Below are 25,966 nucleotides of genomic sequence, written 5' to 3'. Positions count from 1 at the left end.
TATATCAGAGGACAAGGATACAAAAACTCGTGAAAACTGAACCAAAATTTCAAATAATAGTTTTGTTTCGCGTTTGAAACATACTCTTTCATTTTTTTTAAAAATGTGTCTTTAAAAGAGGATAAGTGCGACTAATTGGCTCATATACTAACCAGATTTTGTTTTACACTGGTTGCGAGAGATTTGCGAAAGTATACAATTGTAACATAATTATGTTTACGAAATAAAAAAAAATTATCATGAAAATTATCACAAAGAGTAGACAAGTGTTACTGTGTAGTGTTACTAATATTCGATGAAAAAATATCATTTTTTATACCGAATCTTCGAAAATTGACAGTCATCAAACAATATATGAAAAAGAATCACAAATAACAATAGGTATCATCTAACTATGGACAAATACGACAGAATGCTCTGCTAGACAGCTAACTATGAAATGACAGCACGAGGACACGTATGAAAGAATTAAGGTACGTTCAAAATCAATAGTTAAGCCTGTTATATGCATCGGAATATTGGAGAGGTCAGTTGATAATTTAACCGAGTTATTATTGGAGGGGAAGTGACGTCACGGGGGACATTGCTCTTTCTGAGACGGCTATTATTCTCCAAAGTAATTATATTTCTCAGAAGTGTGAGAATGTCATTATTACCAACCAGGGCGGATTAATATCTTCTGAAACTGTGAAAGAGATCAAACTGCTTAATCTGTTTCCAACTGCCAAATTTCGAGTTACGAATTCCTATCTATATTTAAATAAGTCAATTGTCGCGCGATTCTAGATCTTTTCATATTTATAGCCAAACAGCTGAAATAAACATTCAACCTTTTAAAGGCGGGAGTTGCATCGTCTTGACTTTGTTTATAACGTGACTTTAAAGTTTATATTTTACGCAAGAGATTTGATTCCTCGTTTTTATTTTTAGTGTTATGATTAGTCGCACGTATTTACAAAAAAACCTTCGCGTTAGCTTTTGTGAAGAGGTAAAAAAGAGAAATCACCAAGAGAAGCCAGATTGTTGAAGAATATCAACTGGTCTTCCGTTCCACACGAGCAAAGGAGCTATTTTGTGTTATAAATTTCCCCCAATACTAAAAACATACAGGATACCATTTTTTTTGTTAATATACATACATACGTCTATGCGTTCATTATATTATTAGTTTTGAGGGTAATGACCATGGGTATAGTTGATGTTTCCACCATTAGGTGACGGTGAAGGACAAATAATATACCTACATATAATATAAATGTTACTTACAAAAAAAATCATGCCAAAGTATTGTATTAAACGTGATTACCTTTGATTTCTTAAAGTGAACAAGTCTGTCCAATACATGTGATGTAGGGGGTGTGGAAGACTTATATTTCTACGATTTTCGTTTGATTTCGCAGTAGGGAATTGATCAGCATTCCCAAGTTAGGCACTTGGAGAGGCCCCGGGCCAGCACGCACAGGTGCAGGAGGCGGTTCAGCTCCCAGAGCAGCTCCAGCAGCGGCTGGTCGCGGGGCAGGGGCGCGGGGCGCAGCGCCGGCGGCGGGGGGCCCACGTGCGGCACCACCGCGCAGGGGGGCGACGGCGCCCGCGGAGGCACCTCGAGACGCAAGTTCAGGCCGCACAACAAGTACCGATGCATTTTTAACGTACTTTAATCAGCCTACCTTCATATTAAATCTATATTTGGATTTTCAAAAAATGATATCTCAAGAAAACTTAAAACTTTGATTTGAAAATAGACTTAATAATGAAAATAGAATTATAAATTCCAGGCAGAATTGACGAATGTTCAAACATTATATTCATTAAGCTTTTATTTTGACTTTTATTATTTTTATTTTGCTTTTATTCTTTTACACTTCAGGCGTCCGCAGATTTCAATAACATCCGATTAGCGGGATTGCGGCAACAATCAAAATAAATAATAACGTTAAAATGTTTCTAATTGCGCACGTTTATATATTATATATGCATACGCAATTAGATACATTTTAAGATTATTTTCGTACATGCACAAATGTGTACACATATGATAGACATATACACAAGTATATGTGACCTTGTTGCAAATATTCAACGTAAATTTAATCCCCTTGTTGCACTGCGCCCACAGCATGCTATAGGTACATTATATATTATGTAGAAATAAGTATTATTTGTATATGTGTATATTATACCATGCCATCTTCTGATTTTTTTGTTATTACTCACATTTGACTTCATTCGTTTCAAAGTTTTAATAAAAATTACACGTAATTTAATAATTTAAATATTGTATTTTCTTACTAATTATTTGGAAGACGATTTTTTTTCTTCTTATAAACTTATATTTGAATAAATTATCTGGTCTTAAGGACACGTATTGTAATATTCACATCTACAACATTAAGTATTTCTTCTAAAAATATAAACTAAAAACAAAATCACGAAAAAAGAACGAATGAGCAAAACACTTTCACCTAATGCGTGTTTTCAGACCAAAAAAAACATTAAAGTATTTTGAAATGTGACTTAGCCGTAAAAACAAAGGTGTGCATAATTTATTAATTTATTATTTAAAAAAAAACTTTATTTTGGATATGAAATTGTTATCATTGTTTTAATTCAATACGACTCTAGATATTGTGCAGTTTTGAATCTCCTGTATTTGATAACGAGATATTACTTTATTTTGGGCGATATAACATATCGCTCACTCCTTTCAAGAACGTCATAAATCAAAAATCGTGAATTTTGAGTTGTGCATGTTTTCGGAATGCCCAGAAAATGTACTATATACCAGCAAAAGTGGCATATTTTAAACTTAATATTTACCCGCTACAGGGCAGAAAATGTTGTTTTTGCATTTTGAAGAAAAGGTATTGTTTAATGATTTTTTTAAATATACTAAATATTTTTCAAATGGAGAAAAAACCTTCAGGTTTTACCTAAAAAGATCTGTTGCACAGAAAAAAAATCAATAAGTGGCTTGATGTTTATTTTTAATACATTGTGATTTCTTTTTAAACTTTAAAAACGTTCTCCTGAAAAATCAAGTTTTTTGATTTATGACGTTCTTGAAAGGAGTGAGCGATATGTATTTTGTGAAAGAATTATAGCTGTTCTTTGAATGTTTCTAATACCAGCAAATTATTTATATACGGCTTAAGCATATACGTACATTAGCAAGTTTTTATATATATATTATTTTTCACTCATTATACGTAAGAAAAAATGTACCTACAGTAAAAGTATCGTTTTACGATCTCTCTAAATTACTATTTATCAGTGTAAAACAAAATACAAAAAGCACGAGCATTTATACTTTGAAAACACAAACTAAATGGATTATATTACTTAAGTAATTTCACAGTTGTTCCAATATACAATATAACACAAAAACCTGCGTTGACGCATTAAAAAGGTACGTTATTTAATATGAATAAGCCTCTTTTCAAATGAACTTTTATTTTTTACCACGAAAAACACATTTGTCACTCGATTGAAAACAAATTATGCACATTTTTGTTTTTGGCAAACATGCTATATCATGTATGGGTGACCACGTGTGGGCTTTCGATATAAAAAATGGAAACGTAAGTACCGAAACTTTTCTCGTTATCAACACGCGGAAACTTGATTTTCGTATTTTTTTCGTAAGCAAATCGAACTACTACTAAGTGTCGAATCTCCGGTCTGACTGATTAATAATTAGTTACAGAAAGCACTGGATACTAGATACGTACTCGAGGATAGGGAGTACTATCCCGGGATACGAGATCCCGGCAGTTCCCGAAAATACGGGGAAAATTAATGCTTTGTTAATGAGTTATTATAATACATTCTATAATATATTATATACCTAAATAAAGATAATATTGACTCTGACACTGTCTACGAATACCTTGCTCTGACTACGTGATGAAATAAAATAATGTCCCAGAGAATTGGGAAAAATTAAGATAGTAAAATAGACTGTGTAAGAGGTAGGGAAAATAAAATAATCGTATCTATTTGTGCTACTAGGACTGCCTCTTTTCTGAGAATTATAAATACGTATAATTTTTATATAACAATTTCGAAAAAAATAATGAATGATTTGAAGAATACCCATTGATAATTGAATCCTTCTTTTTAATCCCGGAATCTCCCGATAAAACCCAGAAAATCCCGGGATTGCAATTGAGACCCGGAGTTGAAGAAGTTCCCTACTCAAGGTACGCATTGCCGTATATAATGTCTCAGTACTACAGTACCTAGTCGGTGCAGAGCGACCACATGTCGTGCCAACTCAACGCAAGAGATGCGAAATGGCTGCCAAATATTTATCATTCCTAAACGTTTATATATTATAATGGATTTACCTCTTCTAATCTGAGACGTTTAAAGCGGACGATATAACAGCGCGTTGAACGACTAAAATACAATTTGCAAAATCCATACTAATAAAGCGATTTGAAATTTTCTCTCCGTTTTTCTATAAACAATGAAAAATGGTTTAAATTCATAGATGCGCAATATGCATGTACGGGTAGAAATTTTAAGTACATGAACAATATTTTGAATATATCCAAATCTCGGTAAGAATATATATATTAAATTTACCCTCCGAGTGATGGTTATAAAGATTTATTTTTAATACCCTTCAGACGTCCAAAGGCTTCCATATATCCTTCCCAAAAATATCTAATTTTTCCTTTATCGTAGTTGCTTATTTGACTTATAATACGGTAAATTTTATTGAACTTTTTTGCACGCATACATTTTTTTAGTACACACAGTATTCACCAATTTGTAAATGCCTTTTAGAATAATTTTAAATGCCAATTGGTTAAACGATAAACAAAAAACGAAAAGTTACTTAACATTTAATTTTGATAGTGACAGTGTCACGAATGGTTTAGAAGGAGACAAAAAATATATTTGAAACAGCTTTTTTGTTTGTGAATACAATTAGAAAATTCTTTGAATTTTAAACGACCAGTTGTAGAAAGTTGTCGGTGAATTTGGGGGATACTGGAAGTATTAAACCAATCTTTAACGCTAAATAATGGAGGAATATATAAAATATTGTATTTTGGTTCCGTCGTAAAGCGACTTATTACATATTCGAGATTCGGGGTTCGATCGTCCACTCTGCCACAACATGATACCACACTGGTGATAATACGAGTGTGATAACAGAAAGAACTTGGCACTTATGGTACATCAGCGTAAATCCGTATGTAAGTACATCTAGCATAAGAATGCAAATATTTATCTTTAATTTAAAAAAATTAAATAAAAATACCAATTTCCTCCATGGCGCTTTATAAAGGTTATCACCAGTCAGGGTTTAAGATAAAACTAATTGAACTAAACTTAAACGGTTTGATACTAATTTTTCTTTGAAATATGTAAATAGTCGAACCCGGGAACCCCCAAAGAGGAAAATATCGCATTTTAGAGCACTGCGTCGAATGGACACGGTGCTAACTTGATTGGGATTACTGAACGTATAATAGGTACGTAATGAAGTCGTTTGGACTTTGTATTTACTAATAAACTTGCATTCTCTTATCGTAATGTAATCAGTGTTAGATAATTCGATCACTTCTGTATCATACCATATAGTATGTATTATATATCAATTAAAACGTAATAATTATTATATGTACTGGTAAATTGTATGTTATAGAGCGAGGGTGCCCAACATTTTGGGCGCAAGGAATTACTTTTTATATGTACATTTTTTTTCGCGGATGATTCTTATACTACATAATATTACAACTTTTTACTTCACTCTTTTAAACATATGAAGTTTATTTCATTTTTGCAGAAGCAAAAAAGACAATTTTTATTGAGTTTAATGGTCCAAATCGTTATTTTTTGCTATTAAAATAAAGATAATTTATAGCTTGATTTTTTAAACTTTTTTTTTCAAAATATTAATATTTGCATTCTATAATTCCATATTCCATAAAAAGTCACGATTTTTGATGTATTGACCGACACACTACGGCTTATTATTAAAAAAAACTGTCATATTCATTTGCTTTGCATACATTTACAATTCAATATCTTACTGTTTTCGTAAGTAGGAATTGAGTTGCAGTAAACTGAGTTCAAACTAGAGTTCAAAGTCGTATACAGTAACCACAGGATCACAAAGTCTTCCCCATTTCATTACTGATTTCAACAAGAATAGTACCGATCATCTTACGTGAATTAATTTGCCAATACAAAAAAAACGGCAATAAATTTATTAATATAATATGCATATTTCCGTACTAGCCTATTGAGTATCCATATTAATTACCTTATACCTTGAACTAGCATAATATCAGGTTGCAAAAATTATGATTACTGTTTACTCATATCATGTTATACTTAAATAATACACAATATCCCAGTTTAAAACCATTACTATTAAAAAAGATACATTTCTAGATTGATTAGTAGATAACATAGTTATCTGTTGGTTATTATCGAACGCAAAAAGTATTTTTGTTGTGGTTTTACTCGTAAACTAAGGATACGATTATTTGTTCAACATATGTTATATCAATTGAAATTGCACAAAACACGTAAAAAGTTTCACTATCGGTGTGAATAATCCGTACTGTACGTATTTTTATATTTAAAAAAATACGTATTTTCGGAGATAGCGAGACTCAATACAGAAAAATTGATGGCAGGTGAGATAAAATAATACGATAAATAAAGTACGATATCGATCGATTGCCTGACATCATTTTCAATCCAATATTTGGTAAGGTGGAAACGGGTGATTAATTATTTATTTCGCTGTATTAAAATGAAACCTATAAAAAAACTCCGCAGACTTGGAGAACGGGCAGATAGCGCATTTCCAGGTAGTTACTTTCTGATAAGTTTATAAAGAGTGATAATTTTTTAATGAAAACTGAATGACAACGACCAGTAAACACTCTATCGTAAATTCTAAATAAATATAATATAAGTGGTTATGATGAAAATATATTGGTAAATTTTACGTTACACAAAACATTATTAAGGAGTTGTAATTTAAAAAAAAAAACAAAAATTAAAATACGATACCAATATATTAATCGTTAGTAAAATCATTAATAATAAATAAAGAAGAGAAGAATATGGCAGTCTGGACATTTACAGGGCTTACGACCTCCATAGGCCGGTTTAAGTGATCCCAGACCTCCATATTCTTCTTATTTTTATATATTACATGTAATTTTGTAAGCCCTTTCATGGTTATAATGCTACATTTGTCTTTTATTATCTGATACCAAATTTTAATTTTGACATATATATATATATATATATATATATATATATATATATATATATATATATATATATATATATATATATATATATATATATATATATATCGTAGGTAGGGACTATCAATACTTTGTTTATAAATAAGAGAAAATATTGATGTACTGACATTACAGAAATTTTATTCAACTTATAAACCAATCGCTTAATTGTTTTTGACTCTTGTTTATGAATTGTGTAAAATATTAGGAGGTCCTTATAACGCTAAACCTCCCCTGAATAGGGAGTTGGGAGGTTGGAGGGAGAGAATAACAGGGAGAACGAGATGACCACATCCAGGTAATGCATTATATTCTTTGAGAGATTATATGGGTTCATTCCACAAGGTATTCTATAAATTTTGTTACATGGGTGAGTGGTGTAAGGGCTTTCATCCTTTACTTACCCCCGAGAGAGACTGGAAGACCGGGACATTTCTGTTCTTCTTTGTCTTCTGGTCCCTGCAAACCGCGATCACCTCACTCTCGGCATAGTCCCGAAGGGCTGCGAACGACCTCCAGTGCAGTACTAACAGGCCGAGATTACTAACAGGGCTTGAGCAACCGAACAGAACAACCAAACACCGTCACTGATCATAGCGAACTGTTATCAGTAGACGATAATAATATTAAAATATAATACAGAAGTGTCACGAGTAACCTATCTCTTCATATACTTGCCAATATTATTAGGACAAACTCTTATCTTTATGTATTTTGGTAAACAAATCCGGCGAGGTTATAAAATTATAAAAACATAAAGAGACCGAGATTTCCGCAGCGTGTGAATTTTTAATAACAAAAACATTCACCGCGATTTAACAGATTTTTAAAGTAACAGTCTACTAAACTCGGGTTGAAACATTCGAGTCGTTTTAATATATAAGGTTTATAAAAACCGCGATAGTATTGTCAAATGTTTTTCTTATACAAAACATTGATTTATATCCCGGCAACGGAGGAATAATTTTCGGAAAAGTTCGGATTTTTCCGTCTGTGACGTCAACCCGATAGCGCTAGTGGTGCCGCCATGTTGGATGCGCGCGCTGAAAATGGGACTCTTGAATATTCTACAATATGTACAATGTAAAGAAAACAAACTAACAAAAAACCTTCTTATATTTTTAATGAAAAATGAATGCAATATGTTTCTTAATTAACAAATTTATTACAGTAAAAAATGATATTCACTTATCTTAATAGATAAATACGATACATAAATGAAATTTTTACATCCAAAGCAAAAATTTAATATTTTATTCCGACTGGTGTAAACCTTTTGCAGGCATCAAAATAACGTATATACACCGTGCTGAAGTTGAAGAAGAAGATGAGGACTCTAGACTATGCCATAGGTGTCGCTGGTTCGTTTCCTGCCAATAGGAAGATGAATGCATCTCGTTAAATTCTCGTTCAAGGCAAGCTCCCCGGAGAACTATAGGATTTGTGATCGCACAGTCGACGAAAGCTTTTTTTTCAAATAGGTCTGTAAAGAAAGAGACGTTTGTACGCCACGCAGTCCTCGATTTACCCCTTCAGCTTCCCATCTCCGTCCTTTCATCTTGTCCACGTTACTCTTCCATAATGAAATATTGGAAAGACCATCTCATGAAAACAGGTATTGTTAATCATTTATGTCACATATTTTTGCTAGTTCTAATATTTATATTTAAACCGCAAATTATTACATTCGTTAATTTAAAACAAAGTAAATGAAAACAATAGACCAGCTAAATATTTATATCGAATCACTTAACTTCTTGTTTACATAAAAAAAATATATGTACCTACATTGCCGGGTTTATTACTATGAAACAATATCTTCCAAAAAACAAAAAAAAAAACACTAGTAAAAGTGGTCAAGGTTTGTATCGTACACGGCTGTTAGAAATTAGTGGGTAGATAGTGGTTATACACATCAGTGAGATTTTTTCACGTGAAGAGTTTCAGCATAAATGATGATAAATGATATTTTTAAATTTGTAAATGTTTAAATTTCACATTTTACGAATAAATGTAATACAAAGTATAGACTGAAAATAAGCGTAAATTATAAATAGGATAATACTCTAACATAATAATTTGGGGATCCTGTTCAACATTACATAAAGATTATTTAGATTTCTTATCCTCTTCTTTCTTTTCTACTTCTATTCCGTTCTCAATCTGTTTTGTATCTTCCGTTATTGCTGCCGCTTCTTCTTCGGTAGGTTGGAAAGCTTCCGGGTATTTTTCCTGAAACAAAGACAACTTTATTATTTAATTCACGCACAGAGTAATTGCTCCCAACATTGTTGAATTTCCCTATTAAATGTTCCGTTATTAGACTTCCCGTAGTATAATACGTAATATTTACTAGTACCTGAAGCGGAGGGCTTCGTGTGTTAACGATCAAGTAACGGGTGCGGGTAAGGGTTTGATGACATATATGCCTGTAATACTACCTCAACTATTACGTATTATACTATAGAAAGTCCTATGGCGGAACATTTGACTTGTAAATTGACGTCACAGAGAGATGAAGTAGCAGACCTGCAGCTTGACCAAGACGTCCTGGATGTTGCGGCGCTGCGCGCGCAGACGCGAGGGCAGGCTGAGCACGGCCACCAGCAGGCGCAGCAGCACGCCGGCCAGCACCACCACGGCCAGGTAGCCCGCCATGGACTGCACCATCGCCCACACGTCCACCGACACCTTCTGGTGCTTCATCCTCTACTCTACACGGCACGGCTTACGGGCTCAAACCGTGCTTCTTCGCAATTTCCTGTTAGAATCTTATTTTGGAGTTTCGCGTCGCTTTCCACCACCTATACGCAGTCGCATTACGATTACGCGAATTTATATTTTATTGTCCACCTTCGTAGTGTAGTGGTTAGCGCGACTGGCTATCACTTTGATAAGATAACACTGTGTCGATGCGATGCAGTGCCCTATGCACCACTGAGTGCGGATGAGAGTTAGAAGGATAAGAAAATGTATAACTTTTAAAATGATTTTAGATTATTAATCTGATTACACTACAAAACATCACCTTAGAAACATTTTTGTTTTTTTAATGTCGACGTTGTTAACACTTTGTAAGTAGATACATTTTTTTTAAAAAGTACGGCAACCTTTTTTTTCTTAAAAAATATTATAAGTATATATATTTATTTATTTACAAATATTTCGGTGTCCTTCCTTTATCGCCTTTAAGAGGCGGTGCATACCTTTTAGGAAATCATGAAAGGAATGATCTGAATTTAATTTCTATTACTAATGTCGCTTTACAATAAATATTTCTGTGAAGAATGTACGCAACGGTGTAGGGCGTCAGGTGGCCACTTGTGTACGGTTGAGAATGTCGGCCGGTTATTTCATATTTCCGATGGGACCTAAAAAATCCATAAAGATACGAGGCCACTGTAAGTACGACACGTCATGTCATGTGACATACTACTCCTACTCACCCTGTATTGCTAGCCACCCGGTACAGCTGTACAATGTACACATTAATATTACAATCAATGATCGATACGAAAATAATTCAGACTTCCTACACTACTTCTACAGCAGGCCTGGCCAACACAAATTGCACCCCGGGCCGCATCGATGACCGAAAATTTTCCTAAGGGCCGCATAGACAGTAATAATTTTAAAAAAATACAACGAATTTCATACTTATTGATTTTTTTGCAAGTACACATTATAAATAACTTGAATGCAGAGGTAATCAGAAAGTACAATTAGTGTGATAGTGGAAAAAAATACTACAACCAGATGTGAGAAGAAAACACTCATTGAACGAAAGATGTATCTGTATAGTAATAAACATTTTTTTATAAATTTTAACAAAATTATTAATGAGGACACAAAAATCAAACAATATTAACAAATTTATTTGGAATAAAACCAATTTTGATAAATTGAAATGGCCGCTCAGTGCGAGTTATGAGTTTCTTTTTACCAGAATATATGCATTTCATGTAATTACAGAAACTTGATTGGTTTTAATAACTTAAATATGATTTAAAATATATTCTGAAAAACCCGATACATAAAAAAATATTTGTCATACATGACCGCGGGCCACCCTTGTTCTACAGTCTAGGTCAGGGGTTCCCAATCTTTTTCAGCAGCGACGCACTTACAAGTATGGTATTCTGTTACGGCCCCCCTCGTTACTATTTGGAATATATAATATGTATATAGTGACTATATGTACACATATTTATATATATATATATATATATATATATATATAGATATTTATATATATATATATATATATATATATATATATATATATATATATATATATATATATATACGTGTGTGTGTAGGGTAATAAGGACAATAAGGACATTCAAACTTTCACAGTTAATAGCGGCTATATTGTTGATGTTACATCTGTCAAATTTATTTTGTATGTTATGGCAAATCAATATGAATGGATAAAACGTTCAACATCACGTGCAAATGATAAAATTATTTTTATCAAAATAAGTGTTTTGTTTGGGGAACGTTTAGGGCGCTTCACCCATTTTACGGTCGCCATAAGCGTACCGAGAGGACTATTAGCAGTTTGAAAATGAAAATGAGTTTTATTCTACTTATAATAATTCAGAAGTGAAAAAGAGAACAACAAAAAAGAGAATATTTATGGTTTCGGATAATGATAGAGGATCGTCTCGCGGCGCCCCTCTATACTTTCCACGGCCCCCCCAGGGCGCTGCGGCGCACACTTTGGGAACCCCTGGTCTAGGTGTTTTTGGTATTAGTTTCGAAGAAATATACGAGTAGGTACCTATGCCGGAGTTTATCATGGAAAATCTTACAACAGAAGTTCGTGAACGACCGGATCCCAATTTACGTGAATCCAGTTCACTAAAGCCGGCCAGTTCACTGATTTCCAGACTCACCAACTTACTAATTTAAAGCATTATTTTCAAGGTTTCGCGATTGCAAAATCTCTTTAAAAAAATAATAATAACCCCCCAAGTCCATATTTTTAGAGGCATGTTTACAGATAGGATAAGACTGTAGATGTGAAAAATACAGCTCAAAAACTCAATTGAAAATGAATATTTCTTGAATTAATTTTGAAATCGGCGGTAATCGAATCAGACCGAATCTTTACGACCTTTTTGCGGTTGTCGTGAATAAAATTTGTGATAAAAATTCTCCTCGCTCGTCGCGCGCTTTGTCAGAAAGATCCATCGTTCAATACCCGGTCTTAATGAATCACTTGATAGTGACTTAAAAGTGATACAGATCCACCGATTGAACGGATCCTATCCACCTTCAGCTTACAGAACATATTATGTTACAAGCATACCCACAAACCGCCGAGTTTAATTTTTGATATACGTATTTCATCATATCTCTAATTACAAATAATAATTTTTAAAAAGTTGCAATCACATTTTTTTCTCGGAAAAATAAACTTGAATCCAATACAAATATACCGAGCCATAGTATACGTGCGAGGTGTCGAAACATTGTACACGTAAAACAAGTTTATCTGTCTCCGTGTTATAAAGGTTAGCGCGTTTGGTTACTGCGCTGGAGGTCCCGCGTACGATTACCAGGGGAGTCAAAATAAATTTAGGTGATTTAAAAAAAAAAAAAAAATCACCCAGCAAACATGGGTTAGGACAAGAAAACAGACGTTTCAAATAAGATTGGATTTAACTAAATTTGGAAACCGAAGAAAGCCGACAAAGGCATGCTTTTTTAATAAATTCTTATTCTAATAATTTTTTTGGGTTTAAATGTTATGAAATACTTTTATCACTCTATCAACTGGATATTCCAATTCCTTAAAAAAATTCAAAAGAACTCTTTTTTTAAAGATGCTTTATTTTTTCCAGATTTCCTGAATTTTTATTAAAAGATGATATTAGAAATAATCGAACGCTATTTCTTATTATTTACCGATACGTTTTTGAAGGTTCTTATTTCCAAATATGATATTTTTTTGTCGCAGAGATTGTGACCATTTTCAACTTCTTCTAAACCTCATCCGCACCCAGTGATGCATACCGCATTAATGCATTTTTATCACTAATCACTACACCATGGAGTCGGAAGCCGGAAACTACTACCCTTTTCATTTAAAACGTATGTAACTAAAAAAAATATCCGCGACAAGTTTATATTTTATATAATTTTTTTTATATTTTTCAAAAAGACCGCTTTATGTATTATTCAACAGCAATAAATTGGACTTGTTCTGAACATACCTCTTCTATGCGCAATTCAATTATTTTTATCAAATATAATTAAAATCCTTCAACGAAAAAAGCGGTTTCTGTAAGTAAATGCCATGTATCAACACATAAAATAAATAATAATAATAAATATAAGAACTGCGGAATTATTAAAAAGGTGTGAAATCTTCACAAATCCAAAGCTGAGGATTTATTGCTTGAATTTTCTACTATTCCGGTGGCGAGTATAAATTCTTCAAATTGCAATAAGTCTTCCATACTTAGTATACAATATGAATTAATAAGGCATCTCCCGCACAACTCGGGGGAAACGAGTATTCACTTTTATCAAAAATGATTTCGGAGACAGCTGCATTCAATAAAACCAGGAATCAATTTATGACAATTTAATAACGATCTTTCGGTACAAAATACATAAATATCAATGGTCCCTAGTAGCATTAAGAAATCTTAATTAAGAGAGAATATGTATTTTACAAAAGAATAGTGCGCAATAAAAGGCGCTATTTAGTGCCTAACTTCTAAATGCATTTTGTGACACAAAGAAAACCATCATCCAGAGATATAAAAATTATACAATTCGTGAAAAAAATACAGATCCTGTTAATAAAATGATGAATGAAGGTTTAAACAGTTTATGTCTTTTCTAATAAAAATTTAGCATATTCTATTTTAACTCTGGACTGAGAAATATCTATTTTTTCTATAAATTCACATTTTAATACATATCAACCTCATCAGTATGATTAACTTACTGACATGGAAAATATTTAATAGCATTGTACATACGCAACGTTACATTAAACAAAAAAACTTTGTGTCTGATTTTTGACATTTGATATTAGCAAGGCGTAGACCTATCATCGGAATATGGAAAATGTTGCAAGTTCTAAACATTCCAAGTGAAGTTTCATTAGGTTACCTTCTACATTGCACCGTAGCCACCACATCTCCACCTGAGACTATAAAGAAGGTATAAAATGCGCTTATTTTATGACTTTGGTATATGTATATACACTGGAAAAACTTGGGAGATTTGGAATATGTCTATTGAGAATATGTATTATATAAACAAACATACGAGTAGTTAAACTGGAGAAAGTAATAAATTCTATTATTAATTAAACACCTAACCAAACTACACATTTCCAGTAATCAGCGGTTTATAGGATTCTTCAAAATAATATTTATTCCGGCACAAATGATTTTGGTGAAGACTGTTGTAACATATTTACCGCAATCCCAGTGTATTCCATATGCTACTGCTAGTCAGGGAACTTGCAGCCGAGGCACCGACATCTAGCGAATGCAATTTACAAAGCTTATAGCCATTCTGTATATGTATATGTACATATAAGTATGTACATTTATCTATCTTACGGCAATGCCAAACATCTTAAAAGCACTTACATAATAAAATGGACTTATATTTTGTATCATATACCAACCAGCACACATGCTGAGAGATGCATACTGGGGTTTATCATAAGAAAGGAAATTTTTATTCCATTAATAAAAAAAGCATACTCATCATCGAATCATTTATACAAAATAAATTTATTACATATAAACATATTTATTTTGTATATATTAAATTATGTCCAAATTGAAGATATTGGAAATGAATATCACATTCTACTAGTGTATAATTAATTTTGTTTACGCAACAACCATTTTTTAATAAGTGGATGGTTAGAAGCCACTCTAAGGGATCACAGTGTACTTGTGTGTGGTAATTTTATACATCGTACCATGAATTCTTTACAAACAAAACTATATTTATTCAATTAGATCCAAACACAGGATAATAAATTGATGACCGTGAAAAAGATTTCATTAACATACTACAGTTGACTCTTCTCCGCGGTTGGCACAGTCAACATGTTGGCACCTTTAATGATTTCTCTGGAAGCAGTGATTTTGGTGATTTTGTAATGATTCTTGGCTTAAAATATAGATAATTCTTATAATACCAACATATGTGCAAATAATCCTGAAAAATAAACTTTTTTACAGTTACATGATTCAATTAGGCCATATTGATCTTGGCCGCTGCCAAAATTTTACAAAATATATCTGCATCTCGCTCCCGTATTTCAATAGTAACACGAGCACTTGTGTTTGGGTGAGAGAGAGATGTTTGCTGTATAGTGATTACGCATTATATGTATTAAGTAAATAAATAATCAATCATATTACTAATTTCTTACTTACATAGTAATTATTTATTGAGTAATAAAAAAGTAAAAAATAGTCTCAAAAAAATAAGCAATTCAAATAATAAATATAATATGTTTTAATAGGGCCGCATGGTAGAGAAAGCACAACTCATTTTAACCCAGTGATCGGGTAAAACCCATTATTTTTATTTTCAAAGATCTTCATAGCAGTAAATATCAATAACATTAAGAGAAAAATGACAGGTTATTCGTACGTAAATAAACCTGATTATATTTTTGTTTCTTGGATCAAATTTTATAAATATATCATTCGTAAGGAAAGAGATAAAGGTAAAATAAATGTGTTTTAAATATTGTTAAAAATACTTAGTATTCCCATATAATCTTTTGGAATTGACCCTAATTCTTAGCCAATAGTGATAGGGCACCACGTTGGAAGGACACAGTGTCAATTTAATAATTAATTAGGTACACTACGGTTTCAGATATCAATTAATATAAAATAATTATTGCAATTCAAAAAGAGAAAAATATTTTCTTGGACACATTCTGGATCTAACTCGGGACCTCTTACACACTAAGCAAACTCGCTAACCACTACACATTATAGACAAAATGGAAATAAAGTAGCTTAAACAATATATGCCTAACTATTGCCATATGTGGTTCCAATACCCTCAAATAATTATTCATTATGAATTAGGACATATTTAACTTAATTCATACTGCAATTTTGTGAATACGATGATAGGTATAGGGATAAAGAATCATTATCAATACATACTTATATGTTTTGTAAATTATGTATATGTACTGAGCAATGTTATTTTTTACAATAAAATTTAGAAATTCATTGAAAATATTTAATAACCATAACTAACAACGAACAGTTATAAAGAGATTAAAGTTTGTAAGATTTATATTAATAATATGATTGGGTGTGATTTGACAAAGCATTTTTAATCTTTTGTTAATTTAATTAGACTGTAACCGTTACTGACAAAAATATATTCTTGCGCATTTTATGAAACCATTTGGCAGTTAAAGAGTCGGTATCGGTAACCATTCTTTCAACAAGTTAATAATTTTCTGTAGTTTGAAGTGTTTAAGAACTGTCATATGTTTGGTTATATTCCAATTCCAGTGTTGTTATTGAAGAAAATATATTAATCAATATTGTATGTAGTAAATCAAGGCTTTTAATGTGGATGACATTCATTACAAAAATTCTAATAATAACATGATAGTTACATACAACTATTATATAAGTAACATAAAACTCGCTAATAAGATTTTTAGCGTCATATTGGGTTTTTAATATGGAGATAATTTCGAGCTAATATTATATATTTTTTAATATAAAATTCACAACTATCACAGTGAAAACAAATTATCTCAAGTTATCTGTATTAAATTGATCTTGATCAGCTAGTTAATGAATAACAATGCGTAGCCGCTTACTAACAGTAGTTATTTATGTAAAACACCAAAATCGCAAGTTTAGCCAAATATATATAATATGCCAACTATAATGTACCAAGTGTCCAAACGAAAGATTAAAAAGGCTTTGTGAAACTGGCATTTCACATACCTAAATATGTATATGTATTGGGAGGTGCATAGCGCATAATACTAGGGAAAGTGCATAATCAAATCTTTGGAATCACATTTTGTCTTAATAATTGTCTCTTACATCAGCCTCATTACAGACATTTCTTAATAATAATGATTAAAATGAATGTATAAGTGTAAGATCCAATTAAAGTGAGTAAAATATACAAAGAAAAGAAATGAAATATAAGTTTGCAAAACTTAAATAAAAATGAAATAAATTGTATGTACAAATGTATATAGCTTAAAATATCATGAACAGTAACGAAATAGCAGCAATATAAATATCATCAGAAGGGCAAATTTATATCATTTCGATTATTCATGCAGTTATAATAAGAAACTTTTCTTCTTAAAATAAATTAAATAAATTTCGAGTGCCCATCACATTGTCTTTGTAACATTTGATATTGAGATTAAATGGTGCGAAAAGCACCGCATCAGATTGACGCAATGTTTTAAGCTTATTGTTACATAAAAGCAAGGTGATCAGTCCTGACAGTAGAGTTATTGTAACTTTTGATTTAACCACCGTAAAGATAAAACTTTAAAAATCTTATTTGACAGTTCTATCAAATTATAAATTCATTAATTTCAATATGTAACATTTGAAGGAGGCTTAAAAATTGTTAGGAGATACGAGTCTATCTTCCAACAATATGAAACTGAAGAGTGAATAAGCAATATGTACAGTAATTGTTAGGAGATACGAGTCTATCTTCCAACAATATGAAACTGAAGAGTGAATAAGCAATATGTACAGTAATTGTTAGGAGATACGAGTCTATCTTCCAACAATATGAAACTGAAGAGTGAATAAGCAATATGTACAGTAATTGTTAGGAGATACGAGTCTATCTTCCAACAATATGAAACTGAAGAGTGAATAAGCAATATGTACAGTAATTGTTAGGAGATACGAGTCTATCTTCCAACAATATGAAACTGAAGAGTGAATAAGCAATATGTACAGTAATTGTTAGGAGATACGAGTCTATCTTCCAACAATATGAAACTGAAGAGTGAATAAGCAATATGTACAGTAATTGTTAGGAGATACGAGTCTATCTTCCAACAATATGAAACTGAAGAGTGAATAAGCAATATGTACAGTAATTGTTAGGAGATACGAGTCTATCTTCCAACAATATGAAACTGAAGAGTGAATAAGTAATATATACAGTAATTTTTGGGTCTTATAAATATTTCATCAGTGTATTAATTTAATGTACATATAAATTAAATACTTAAAAGCTTGTAAAAATGTGCTACATAATTGCATTTAATGAGAAGGTTAGAAGGAGAATATATTTATTTGAGTGAAAAAATATATATATATATAGGTTTTGTTTATGTTTGCACATTATAGTATTATTACTAAAGGAAGACATCTCCATGGCAGTAAGAATAAGAGCTGCAGCGAGGATTAGGATATTCCATCCAGACATTCCTTAACTTGCGTCCACGTCTGGAGACCCTGATTATTAAAATACAATAAATCAGTAAGAATACAAAAACATTGTGTAAATTAATTTCTACCTTTTTTATATTGCCCATCAGAAGCTACAACCTTTTCCCACCTTTCAGGGAATAGATAATATCCGCGTCAAAACAATTCCTCATTTTTGGAAGCAATCCAGTTCAGTACTCATTTTTCGATATCTTCAAAATTGCTGAACTGCTGCTCGTTTACCACATTTCTCACCGATCTGAATAAGCAATAGTCTGATGGAGCAATATCCGGCGAACACGCCAAATGTGGTAGGACTTCCCAGTTTTGTCCTTATAGTTTATAACAGGCTCAGTAATATGTGTTCTTGCATTTGTCATATTGAAGGATAATTTTGTCATGTTTATTTTTCCATTCTGGCAATATTAAATGCCTTAGATGATATAAGAATGTTTACATAAAAAAAAAAACTATATAACGTCAAAATGAATAAAAAAAATACATAAATTTACTAACCTTCCTAGCATTTTTAACTTGTAGAACGACGTATCCTGCTAACGTCTCCTGAAGATCTTTATCTTTCTGCTTTTGGAATCGTTCGATATCTATTAATGCCTTTTCTGTAAACTCCCTGAAAATATTCCAAAACAACATTAATTTTTTCTTTTATCTAGCTTAACTTTCCACACGATTCTCAATATGTATTGGAAGTTTAGGAACTAACCGCAACTCCTCGCGGGCTTTCTCTATGGCCATCCGATCGGCGGTAATCTTAGAATCCAGAGAGCGACATGTCTGGTCTCGTACTATATCCGGATCTGTTGTTCCAAATAATCGGGACATGATACCCGCCTTGCCTTGCGCAGCACGCTCTCTTTCTGCATTTCTGGAAGCAAACATTCATTAAAAAAACAACTACATATACGCATTTGACCACTCTTATATCCCACAGGAAATAAGAAATAATTATTTATTTATGGATCGCAAACAATTAAAAACACATAAGTAACATGAAATGAAATACAGTGCAATACTAATAGTTTATATGTTTTTTTATCAATTATATGAAAACACAACAAAATTAAAGAAATAAGTAAAAGCACAGGTTAAATACATATATAAAGAATTAATATAAATTTGGTCATTAAAAAAAGAGTAGTAACAATAAAAAGTAATTAAATAAAAATAAAAATTCATATAATATTGTGTCGAAATAATGTCATTAGTGACATCTATTGGTAAGTAGAACGGCAGGATGATAGAGGTTTGGAACTTTGCTAAATGACAGGTGATAGATAATGCAGGCAACTGTTTTAGCGATTGCACTCATATGACTGCCAATATGACCAATCAGGACAAGACTTTTGATAATATTTTGGCACCAAATACAGGATTGTTCTGTTTGTTTGTTTGTTACGAATATTGCAAAGAGAACCTGGTAATTTTTTTTTCAAACCTGCAATCACTGTAAGTTGCTTTCTCAATTTGCAGAAAATATGGCCAAAGTTATAGCGATATTATTCTCGCATAAATCAGCACTTTCCAATATTAAAAAAAACGCTAAGCAATTAATCACTACTTTTTACTTTACACTATAATAACCACAGTGTGTACTTTTGTACCATATTGTTGTAACATTGAAAAAGAAGACATCAAGAGAGGGACAAATGCTGCAAACAGGGCTTTTCATATTTTGATCTATTAATACCCAGATTTCTATAATCCTAAATCAATAAACTTTCTCATCTATATTGAGATATCAATAAAAACCTCAAATACTGTAACATTTAGTTAGGTCTAATTCTAGTTAGGACAATGTAATATTGGGTTCATGACTTCATATTGACCAGTATAGATTTATTACGAAGGTAGTGAGTCAGTTTAAAATATAAAAGTTGTCAAGTTGTAGTGGCAGCACTGTCTACTTTAGCACCGCACAGTGTTGCATCCCATAATTTGACAAGTTAGGCTTCACTTTCTATCAGCTTCTGTGTCAGAGGACATGTAATACTGGCTATATAAGTTGTACCTTACTCCACACATGTTGTTTATGCACTAAACCTCCCCCCCACTGGAATATCACATTGAGGAGTCAGCGGGAGTTTACCTGGCATTGAGGCATTCCTCGGAATTCTCCAGAGCCAGCTGCAGGGCCTCGTGATGCCGACACACATTTTGTAAAGCCTCCGCAAAAAACAAATACTCCTTCAATTGGTCCGCGTACTGTTCTTCATCTTCTAGGATACTGTCGATGCTCTCTGCTATGGAATCTACAATTGAATTTTTAATTATTGTTCTTAGTTATCAAACCTAAAATAAAATAGTTTGTTTGGCGATAGATTACCAAAATAATGTCCAGCCTTCTGGAGGCCATCGCCCATTTCTTTCTCTATTACGCTCCATTCGCTAAATAGTTTACCATAGTTTGCGTGAAGTTTGCACAGAGTGAGTTGTTTCTCCACCATTTTGGATCTTAAAAAAAAACATTTGAATTATTAATAAGAATGCTATAATATTAAATTGAAAATGAGTGATTCTGTAAATATTCTCACCTTGTATACAATAAATTATTTAGACTAGATTCAAGTTGCTTTCCGTACGCCTTTATAATTTCAAATTTAGCATCTGGCGATTTTAATCTAATTGTAATTGCCAACGATTTCAGTTTCTTCTCTGCTAAGACCATATAACCTAGAATAATGTTAAAAATATGTATTTAGTAGTCAGTTATGATAAAAATGAGAATAAGCAAACAGTTTGCGATGTTTTAGATACTAAATGTTACAAATCGAATCAATGAAGTGCGCAAGCGACATCATTTTCTCCAGGTAATGACAACAGGAAAGATTTAGAGTAAGAGAAAGAAGAAAGCTGTAGTCCAGAAATATGGGTGAATATTTAGCAACGAGGACCATTTTTGAATGGCTAGAGACAATGAAGGTAGAGGTAAATTGGAAGCGTCGGAAGGATGACACCCTATTCCTCTGAATAACATTGCCGACTGCCAGATACTAAGCCTTAAACTACGTTTTTAGCCACCAGAACTAGTTTATTGTATTTCTGGTCAAGGTAAACGTTACAATAATATCACAAGTAAAAAATTACATACCTGTCTCCATGACGGTTTCCCGCCAGCCGTGTTGCAGCTGCAGGAAGCCAAGGAAGTGCGGGTCGAAGCAGAGTGCAGAATGCGCGCCTACCCGCAGCAGGAAGCTCTCCAGCCCCGCGCGGCGCCGATCCACAAACTCCGCGCTCAGAGTGTCGCTCTTCTGCCATCCGTGAAGGATCTGCACTCGTATCGTGTCAGAGTTAAGTCAGATAAGAATGGTATAATTGCATGCATGGGGTGGGGCAAGGGCAAATGTCATTCATACAGTAAAAACTGCACAAAATTGAGTTCTCAAGGCTTTTTTCAGGGTCTTTACGAGAGCTCCTACAGCGGAGCTGTCCCAACGATTAGGTGTTATGAACATAAGGCAACTGTACGCTGAGGCACTCTTCTTTCACACTCATATTAATAGTGGGAAAAAATATTATAATTGTACCTATGAAACGCGCCTTAAAAAGAAAAAGTTATATTTGCCAGCTAAAATGAAAACATTATTTGGTCAGAGGAGTCGTGTATACCTTGTTCAGAAAATATATAATACCCTACTCTTAATATATAACATCGCTACAAAGTTACAAAAAAATTGTGAAATTATAATTATTTGTAAAAATAATAGCTACTTCATTTGGGTCTCCAGAATTGCATCGAGATGGTCACCCCACCAAAGCAGTAGACTAGTTAAAATATTGTAAATGATTTAAATATAAATAATTTATTTATTAATATCGCACCCCTAGATCAAAAGAGTATCAACTCAAAAAAAAACTGTTTTTTCAGGAAAGACGAAAAACATATAATGCTGTCGCCTTATGTAATAGAAGTTTCCTGTTTTCTTTTATGAATCGACAATGCATATAAAAGAATATTTAGATTTAAACATTTCATATTAACTAACTAACTAACCATCACGCCGCTTTGCAAAGGGATAGGCAGAGAGAATCGAATTCTTTTATTCACCAAAAGGAACATATAGTGCTATATTTTGAAGAATATGGAAGATATTGAGAAATCGGATAAATTGATATATGTGTCTTCTTTTGTAGAATCTGAATAAGTAATCTAAAAAAATCATAATTTTTGATCAAAGTGTGCGATATGTGCTGTTCCCAGTGAGGTTTCCATGTAGTAAAAAATGTTATGAAAATATGAACATAAATAAATAAATTATGATGTATATAGATATTAGGTAATATGTAGTACATTCCTACTACTGCTTAGCTCTCAACTTTCAACTTTCAACATACACCACAAGTGTATACACTACTCACATAACCAGTTTTCAGTTTCTGTTCGATTTGATCTCTTTTAGTCTACATTTGCCATCTTTGGCATACTCCTTCATTCAAACTTGCTAAGTATACTTTTCAGTCATTTTCTCTATCTGTTTGCTCTACACGCAAAACAAATATAGAAGGGCAAAACTCTGAAAAAAGATGGATCTGGTCATTTATAATATGTTAATATAACATGTAAAACAGATTTTAATATGTATTCGTTTTCAAAAATAAAAATCACAACTGACGAGAGCCAATTATCTCACTATATCTTTACATGCAGACTGAAGTATGAATGGAAATGTAGATAAACAAAAAATATTCCGAGTTTATAGCTTTAATTTTATTTTTAAATATAACTGCACATAAGAGAAATCTAAAAAGTAAATACATAATATAAAATATATACAAACCCTCTTTTCTGGTAAGGGTGGCATCACAACATATGGATACGTGACTTGAAGGTAATCGTGGAGTTGTTCGAACTCAGTGTAGCGACGCCATATTGAACTTACTCTATTTTGCAGCAAGTTGAAGTGATCGTCTGTTACCCTGAAATTGTAACATATTTATGCTGACCATCATATTAAATAATCACCCTTAAGGTGGAATTTTAACCCCAACTGTTCATCACATCTCCCTATCTGGACTCTCTCTCTTACCTGATCCTTATTCCCATGCTTTGTTAAAATCATTCATTTAAAGTCATTAATTATGTCCACCTTCATAAATTAGTGATCAACATGTTTGGCTACAGCGCAACAGTTTGGGACCTTCGGCACAGTAACTGTGCTGAAGGTCCCGGCTTGGATTCCCAGAGTAAATATAATAATTACCCTGGAGCACAAGACTGTTCCTGACATTAATCTGATGCAGTGCCCTATGCGCCATTGAATGCGACAAGGGTCAGGAGATAATTATTTGAACATCCCTAAAGCAATTGAATCCCTATATTTTATGGTTATCCTCATTTATAGCTCATCCATTTGAACAGGATCATAGATCATATCCTGATGAATATGATCTATGAATACTTCCTGCCTGCTAACTTCAAATAGGTTTTAAAATGTACAAACCTTGACCAATGTACTTGACCTTGATATTGATTTATAGCTATAAGGTCATTTAATTAGCGGGTGCGAATGTATAAATGCATTGTATAAGACGATTCATCAAAAAATATTTTACCTAAATGATCCTGTATAAATTGTCCATGATAATCAACATTATTTTAAAAATGTGATTAAAAAGGTAAAGGAATTCCAATACAATAGCCTGTTTTTTATGCTTATCTCTATAAATGTTATTAACCTCTCCATTAGTAAGATTAATTATAATATTAATGACATTTTAAAACATATGTCATTGTTTCAGTCAGTAAAACATGTAACTGACGATTGAATGATTTAATTGTGTTGTATCATGAATAGATGGCATTGGAAGTCCAAATCCCGACATATAGGTACTAAAAATATTGGAGAAATAATCTACGCTCTACGCTCCACGGTTGGGGAGAGATGGAAAACAGTAGATGCACCTCTGTGGCATGGAACCTAATTTATTAGTAAAAATGCACAGATGTGTGACTGACACTTCGACAAGATATATAATTATCGTGGTTCATAAATATAATGCGGTTTAGGAGAGATATATTGGCATTAGATTGGTATTTATTTTCATCCCAATATTTATAACTGAGTTTCTGGCGTTAAGTTTCATAACTAACTAACTAACTAACCATCACGCCGCTTCCCCGCAGGGGTAGGCAGAGAGAATAGAGCGCCACACCACTCTGTCCTTGCAAACATTCTTCGCCTCTTCCACGTTCATGCATCTCCTCATACATACCCGCCGATTGTTACGACTCCTAACCTGACCACTTTCAAGTATTTGGCATACCTGATCGTGCAATGTTTTTCTCGGTCTTCCTCTGCTTCTTTTCCCGCTAACATTCGCCTCATAAATTTGTTTTACCGTTCTTTCCTCACTCATTCGTTCTACATGTCCAAACCATCTCAACACACCTTTCTTAATTTTATCGATAATGCTTATCTCAGCTTTGCATTCTTTCCTTATTTCACTATTCGCACATCTATCATACATCGTTTTGTTACACATGTTTCATTGGATTGTTTTATAGGAAGTTTCATTGGATTGTTTTATAGGAAGAATAGTAATCAAGTGATAGTAAATGTAAAGAAACACTCACTTGACATCTACAAGATACACCATGTAGTGGTCCCGGACGTGAAGGGGGCCATTCGCTCTCTTTTCAGATTCCAAAATATTTATTTCTGCATGTTTTAATAGACAGTCCTAAAGCACAATATAACAGAGCATAAAATGTTACTGATATTAAAATCAAATGTAACAATCAAACGACGAATTACATACAAACCTCTTCTTTGATGTCTTTCAAAGAAATATAAGCGCTGATTATTTCTTTGGCATCTTTCGCACCCTCCATTGTTCCCACACTAATCGATGATTATTTAGAGAATGTATTCGGAATACTGGAAAAGTATGCTCGATAAATATTTCGTACCTACACTTCATAAATTAGAAATGGGACACCAACTACTTCTGCACGATCGTATCGACATACCTGCTTTAACACAAATAATTTAATGAATGTTAAAAATAATCATATGTTAACAAAAATACAATAATGAACGCATAAGTAAAAGTAATCTTATTAACAATACAGATTTCAGGATGACATTATTTCGGTACCAAGTATAAAATGACAATACATAGATATTTTTTTAAAGAATGACAAATACTCTCATAGACAATATAAGTAAAAAGATAAACCATAAATCAAATAAATAGGCAGGATTTTGACATTTT

The 25,966-nt window shown here is 32.6% G+C and overlaps 3 protein-coding genes and 1 long non-coding RNA gene across 5 annotated transcripts in view; all 4 read right to left on the bottom strand.

Annotated features, from left to right (window-relative positions):
• Positions 1 to 7,852, bottom strand: part of LOC148308326 (uncharacterized) — a 64,404-nt gene extending 56,552 nt beyond the window's left edge. Inside the window, exon 1 of the mRNA XM_088261883.1 lies at positions 7,688 to 7,852. Within this exon, the coding sequence (XP_088118009.1) occupies positions 7,688 to 7,716 (29 nt within the window). The 5' untranslated portion in view covers positions 7,717 to 7,852. The remainder of the gene's footprint in view (positions 1 to 7,687) is intronic.
• Positions 1,323 to 3,673, bottom strand: LOC148308327 (uncharacterized). Its single transcript, XR_015837687.1, has 2 exons — positions 3,587 to 3,673; positions 1,323 to 1,680 (listed from the first exon to the last, which is right to left on the bottom strand). It is a non-coding gene; the product is annotated as an uncharacterized LOC148308327 (long non-coding RNA).
• A 1,833-nt stretch (positions 7,853 to 9,685) lies between the features above and the next one.
• On the bottom strand, positions 9,686 to 10,549 carry LOC148308325 (uncharacterized). The gene has a single exon (XM_088261933.1). The coding sequence runs from the start codon at positions 9,987 to 9,989 to the stop codon at positions 9,789 to 9,791; it is 201 nt and encodes a 66-aa protein (XP_088118059.1). The 5' UTR covers positions 9,990 to 10,549; the 3' UTR covers positions 9,686 to 9,788.
• An 8,028-nt stretch (positions 10,550 to 18,577) lies between these two features.
• On the bottom strand, positions 18,578 to 25,890 carry LOC148308324 (sorting nexin-4-like). 2 transcript variants are annotated; one of them, XM_088261890.1, is made up of 11 exons: positions 25,722 to 25,890; positions 25,515 to 25,629; positions 25,326 to 25,432; positions 23,530 to 23,668; positions 21,843 to 22,020; positions 21,286 to 21,424; positions 21,078 to 21,205; positions 20,841 to 21,003; positions 19,458 to 19,619; positions 19,250 to 19,364; positions 18,578 to 18,760 (listed from the first exon to the last, which is right to left on the bottom strand). In XM_088261890.1, exons 2-11 carry the CDS (start codon positions 25,581 to 25,583, stop codon positions 18,710 to 18,712), a joined length of 1,251 nt encoding a protein of 416 aa, XP_088118016.1. In that variant the 5' UTR covers positions 25,584 to 25,629; positions 25,722 to 25,890; the 3' UTR covers positions 18,578 to 18,709. The 2 variants fall into 2 exon arrangements, with proteins under 2 accessions (XP_088118016.1, XP_088118017.1); XM_088261891.1 differs by having other exon boundaries at positions 21,153 to 21,205; positions 25,515 to 25,867.
• Between the last annotated feature and the right edge of the window lie 76 nt (positions 25,891 to 25,966).

Source organism: Brachycentrus maculatus, unplaced genomic scaffold, assembly GCF_059751285.1.
Source record: "Brachycentrus maculatus isolate JH-2025_06_01 unplaced genomic scaffold, ASM5975128v1 h1tg000169l, whole genome shotgun sequence".
Classification (NCBI taxonomy): domain Eukaryota; kingdom Metazoa; phylum Arthropoda; class Insecta; order Trichoptera; family Brachycentridae; genus Brachycentrus; species Brachycentrus maculatus.
Note: the sequence above shows the minus strand (reverse complement) of the source record. Positions and strands in the feature narration are given on the sequence as shown.

Excerpts from the sequence above, each read along its gene's own strand:
- LOC148308324 (XM_088261890.1), bottom strand. The coding sequence starts at position 25,583 with ATGGAGGGTGCGAAAGATGCCAAAGAAATAATCAGCGCTTATATTTCT. Across the intron at positions 22,021-23,529 it reads CACCCTTACCAGAAAAGAGG|ATCCTTCACGGATGGCAGAA; the intron begins GTTTGTATATAT and ends ATACGAGTGCAG. Across the intron at positions 21,004-21,077 it reads GAAGGCTGGACATTATTTTG|ATTCCATAGCAGAGAGCATC; the intron begins GTAATCTATCGC and ends ATTCAATTGTAG.
- LOC148308325 (XM_088261933.1), bottom strand. The coding sequence starts at position 9,989 with ATGAAGCACCAGAAGGTGTCGGTGGACGTGTGGGCGATGGTGCAGTCC.